At 45.5% G+C, this 5,275-nt stretch overlaps 1 protein-coding gene across 1 annotated transcript in view; it reads right to left on the reverse strand.

Moving 5' to 3' along the window:
• RUNX1 (runt-related transcription factor 1) overlaps nucleotides 1-5,275 on the reverse strand; it is a gene marked incomplete at its 5' end in the record, with an annotated part of 67,073 nt that overhangs the window by 29,591 nt on the left and 32,207 nt on the right. Inside the window, one exon of the mRNA XM_009874202.1 lies at nucleotides 1,756-1,947. Coding sequence (XP_009872504.1) covers nucleotides 1,756-1,947 — 192 coding nt within the window. The remainder of the gene's footprint in view (nucleotides 1-1,755; nucleotides 1,948-5,275) is intronic.

A 5,275-nucleotide genomic window follows, 5' to 3' on the forward strand; every position in this document is an offset into this window, starting at 1 on the left:
TGGGAGAAAGCAGCCCGATGGGTGAAGAGGAGGGTATCGATGCGGAAATATTGACAATTCGATTGCTACCATTTTCTGAGCTACGTCCACAGATCAAACACATTAAAATCTTGTTTGCAAAGAGCAAAGCAGAGCAACCAGCTTAAACTATTTCTGGACAGAGCAGCTGAATCCCTGTCCGAGCGTGAAAAGCCTATCGCTCTGAAGTCGTACAAGTGAGCGACTTTCACAGGGAACCAGGGAAGAGGGATACTCTACGTTAAACCCGATACCCTGCTAAGCATATAGTGTTCCCCAAGAAGCTGAAGAATGCAAGTTTGTCACCAATACCTCCACCCACGTAGCTGCTGGCTGCCGAGTAGCCATAATAATATGTGTGTTTTCTTTTATAGGAACAGAGCTGTGTGCAGGAGAAACCCTATGTAGTTTGCTCTGCAAATCAGAAAGCTCAATGAGGGGACTGCCAGGGGCTGGAAGAGGTACAGGATTGTATCCTTCACCTAAGCTGACCTGGCATGGCTCCAGGGAGGGAAGGAGCTGGGTGGTCCTCCCTACCGTCTTTTTGCCCACCTCCTTCTACTGTACAGCACATGACAATGTGTTGGTTTATTTCCCATGCTTCTCAAACATGTCTGTTTCTGCTCACAGTAGACTCTACTGTGGATTTGCAGATTTCACTAAGCCAAAGACATTCCTAACACTGGGAGTAAAAGGATGTAACAAACATTTGCTTTGGGTAAGTAATAACCTTTTCTGAATGTAACAAAGAGTACCTTGGTTTTGAAAAAAAATGCTTAAAAAAGAACTTATTCTGGTTCACAGTCACTACTTCTTTCCCAAACTCCATCAGAGAACCTCAGCTAAGGCCATTTGCTTCTAGCTGGAAGAATAGAGGAAGACTCCATTAGGAACAATACTCATTAAAACTAATACTGTCCAGCACCCTCTGTTAGGTGCATCTCACTATGAAGCTGCATTTTGACACGCGTTTTGCAGAACATGTATTGGCTCACGGTTTAGTGACCTGATTCACTGCTCACCAAGTTCCAGCTGATCTAAGGGACAGAGCTGGTTGTAGCTCAGGTCAGCTTTAGCAGTGGCAGATAAGATTTCAAGCTCGATGATTTGGTTTCATTGGCATGCTCCGAGCCTGAGCCTCAGAGGAAATCAGACTCCTAAGTCACCGCTTTGTAGGTTTTCATTCAGATAAAATTCATTGGATAACCACCAGCCACAGAAATATGCTCAAAACCAGCCTGTCCATGTTAATGTCTTAGCACTAAGAAGTCATCTTCAGGGGACAAGGCACTTTGCAAACCTTTCCCAAAGATGCCTTCCTGGGAAAAGTCAACACAAGGCATTGCTGGTATTTCTCATTCAAGCGCACAATGTAATTGATAAATCTCCATCAGGAAATACACCTACACATAGAAGAAGGCCTGCCATAATGCATCTTTCCAAGAAAACAACAGGTCTCAAGATGCTACGGTTCTAGAATAGGTGAAGTTAACAAACACTGTGACCTGTACTGACACCAGAAAGACGAGACACCTTAAAATCTGTCAGGTCTTTAGAAATACAGACATGTGTTAGGAAGCCACTCCTTTCACTCGTTAAGGGTTCTCACTCATTAAAGGCAGTCAAGGAGAGTCCAGAAGAGATGGAGGGACAGGGCAGCAGTGCCTGTGAGCCCCCGTGCTCTGCAGGCTGGCAGGGTGGAGGTGGGCGAGCAGAGGGAGGATTTCAGGTACTTACCCTGAATCTGACTCTGAGGCTGAGGGTTAAAAGCAGTGGTGTGGTTCAAGGAGGCTCGTGGGTTGGGTGTGGGGGCTGGGTGGTGTGGGCTGACCCTCATGGCCGTACGACGCAACTGCTCCAGTTCACTCAGGCGCTCTGAAAAGGACAAGCTCCCGGGCTTTGTCTGCTCATCTATTTTCTGACGATGTCCTATTGTGGGAGGGGGGGGAAAAAGATCAGAAAATCTCACTGACACATGAGGTCTGTTGACTTATTTTCTTTTTAATTTTTTTTCTCTGTTTTTTTTTTAAACCACTTATCCACTGGTCAAGTACCTAACCAGCTAGTGGCTAACTGAGATTAAACTGAAACCACCTCTCTGGAAGAACAGGAGACACAAGAAAGTCATGCATTTTAGCTCTATCGTGGGGCAGCCCAAGACATGACCTAGTCTGTAGAACCAGATCCACTGAAAATTGTGGGGCCTTCTTACACCTCACTCTGGGAGAGAAAGCGTTTCTGAAAGGAAAACTCTCTGCGGGGATGCATAAAAGGAGGAAACATCAAATGGTCCCTGTGCTAAACCTGTGCTGGAATAACACCTCAAAAGTTCAGTCCCAGATTGTCATAAGGTAGTGTAATTAGACAAGTACTATGGGGCTATAAAAACCCACAAACTCAAACAAATCCCATTTTTGAAACCTTTTGCAGTGGATTTACAGATAGAAAGCTGGCAGAATTGAAACTGGAGTAATGAAGTCTCTCTTAGAGGCATCAGGAGCTTCAGAAACACGAGGTTCCACCAGACATCCGAGTATAGGAGAGTAGATGCTCACATTACAGCATCAGCCAATGCACTGCAGACTTGTCCGTGTCCATGAGGGTCCACGACTCCCCAGGGCAACCCCTAGAGCATGGTTACAGAGAAGCTCTGGTACTACAGCCCCACAGGGCTGGGAGGGGACAGGGAAGGCACTGGAAAGGCTCATCTCTGGCACAGCATCAGGGCACATCCAGATTCAACTGGAAGGATGGATATATATCTCATCATGGGCAAGACTGGTTTCAAGAGAAGCCCAAGCTAGCAGCAGTGAGTGATATGCAAGGACTAAGGTAATGCATTTCTAGCTGTTGCCTGTGGCTGCTCTCTGCACCAGGATCCTTTGTGTGTCAATCTGCAACCACGAAGGCAGCACACAGAGCATGCAAGAGAGATATCTCATCTGCTGGAGCACTTGCTCTGGTAGGCATGACAAAAACAGATTTTAAATCCTTTTCCTGCCTTCTTAAGACTTAACCTAGTGTCACAACTTTGCAAACCACTTTTCTATCCACTGGTTTCCAGACTTATGAGATATCCTTCAAAGGTGTGTATCTTATCCTGGAAGGCTGATGACACCACATTTTGGGGCTGAACTAGAAACCTCCCTAGCAGACTTGTGTTTGGTGACATTTCTGAAATGGGATGGTCTGGCGGCATTCCCAACCAGCCCAATCAAAACTTTCTTTTGCAATTTTCCCCTATCTCCCAATAGGGCTTTTTCCTCTTCAAGATCACAGAAAACAGCCCTTTAGCAGAAAGCCCAAAAGCAGGTTATATCTGGCACACAAGTCGTCTTTTCAAAGACATTCTCTCCAAACAGAAGGCAAGATACTGCCTACAGTGAGCCTATTAGAATATACACTGACTTCTCCTCTATTTAGTCAATGGAGTATGATCCCCAGCTCAAAAAAATGTCATTTTCATACCATCTGCTTGGGGATCTTCTCACGGAGCCGTAGATGTTATCATTCCTCCTTTCCACCCATACCCAATCCCATTTCTCCACATTGCATTTGTCTCAGGAAATCAGCTGCCTCCTGAATCACTGTGCTTACCCCTTGCCCTTCTTCCCATAGGACACTGTTACCCTGACAGGAATGCATGTCAAATCTCTAGCCCAGAGGTCAAGCATCTTTTTTTCTACTTGCTCCCTTGAAGAAAGTGGCATTGCCCTTGGTTTCTTTGGAACACCATAGTTTGCTGTCTATCTGCTCTCAATTGTAGTTTCCTTGTTAGGAAGAGTTGCCCTCTGCAGCTTTCTTTGCATCTCCATCCTCTCTGCAACTAGGTGCTCAGTGCTGTCCCTGTGGTGAGTCCCCTCTCAACTCACAGCCACAGCAGTGAAACAGACTGGCACAAAACTCTTGAAAATAGTCCACTGTGCCCTATTCCATGTATGTCCATAGTATTAAAAACATAAACATTCATAAACATCCAGCTTCCAATTCTGAGTATCATTGAATAAGCAGTAAAAGATCTCTGAAGAGCTCAGTATGCACCTTACTCTACAAAGTAGTCTTCCAAGCCACCCTAACAGCTCAATCAAGACACAGGACCATTTTATGCACTAAAAGGAAAGTGTGCATTTAAAAGCAGTTCCCAGTAGCTACATTCCTAAAATTAAATTTTATAACTTGTATTATGGTTCCAAATCACAGTGGCTTGGCATTTCTTCCTGTTGCCAGGCCCTTTGGCACAGCTTGAACTGTCTCAGATTCCACACTGTGCTGTAAATTATCCCAAGAGGGGGGGAAAAATATTAAAATATAAAAAGACATATTATATAGAAGTGTTTTCTTCATTAAAGAGACCCATTAGGGCTTCCAAAAAGAAAACAAAAAAAAAGTAGGGGAGAAGTGAAGAGTGAGATGAAAAAGACTTTTATCTGGCATTCTGGCTGGTCAAGAACAAGTGCTTCATTTGCCAGCAGTGCAAAGCTGGATGCTGCTTCAAGTCGTGGGCTCTTGACCCTGGACTTGAATGCAAACATGCGGAGTCATACAAGATGTGTAAAATACCTCATACATTTGGATTATTTTAAGCCTCGGCAGGCTGAACCCAGGGCTTGCTGAGTCAAGACACAGATCCTTCCAAATCCATCCCCCACGATACAATAATTTATTCCTAATTTCAAATTCTGCTCAGACATCTTCTCATTTTAAGTGAGTACACCAATGCTGTGTTTGACTCCCCGCTACCCTACCCGCTCCTCTCACCTCCCTGGTGCCGCCTTCCCAGCATCTGGAGTTTTGCCTGCCTGGCATGAATCCAAGTGTCACAGAATCACAGAATCACAGAATATCAGGGGTGGGAAGGGACCTCAAAAGATCATCAAGTCCAACCCCCCTGCCAGAGCAGGATCACCTACAGTAGGTCACACAGGAATGCATCCAGGTGGGTTTTGAAAGTCTCCAGAGAAGGAGACCCCACAACCTCTCTGGGCAGCCTGTGCCAGTGCTCTGTCACCCTCTCAGTGAAAAGGCTTTTCTACTGTTTTTGTGGAACCTCCTATGTTCCAGCTTTCATCCGTTGCCCCTTGTCCCCGCTGTATCACAGCAATGTGAACCCGTGCGCTACAACAGCCTCACATGGAGGTGAACAGTTCCTCTGAAGCCAACCGGACAGGGGCTGCACTAAGGCTGCCAAGGAAGGAATTAACTTTCCTGCTCTGAATCTACCTTGGTCACAAAATTTTTGTTGAGCTGGCACACGACG

Source organism: Apaloderma vittatum, unplaced genomic scaffold (assembly GCF_000703405.1).
Source record: "Apaloderma vittatum isolate BGI_N311 unplaced genomic scaffold, ASM70340v1 scaffold2288, whole genome shotgun sequence".
Taxonomy (NCBI): Eukaryota; Metazoa; Chordata; class Aves; order Trogoniformes; family Trogonidae; genus Apaloderma; species Apaloderma vittatum.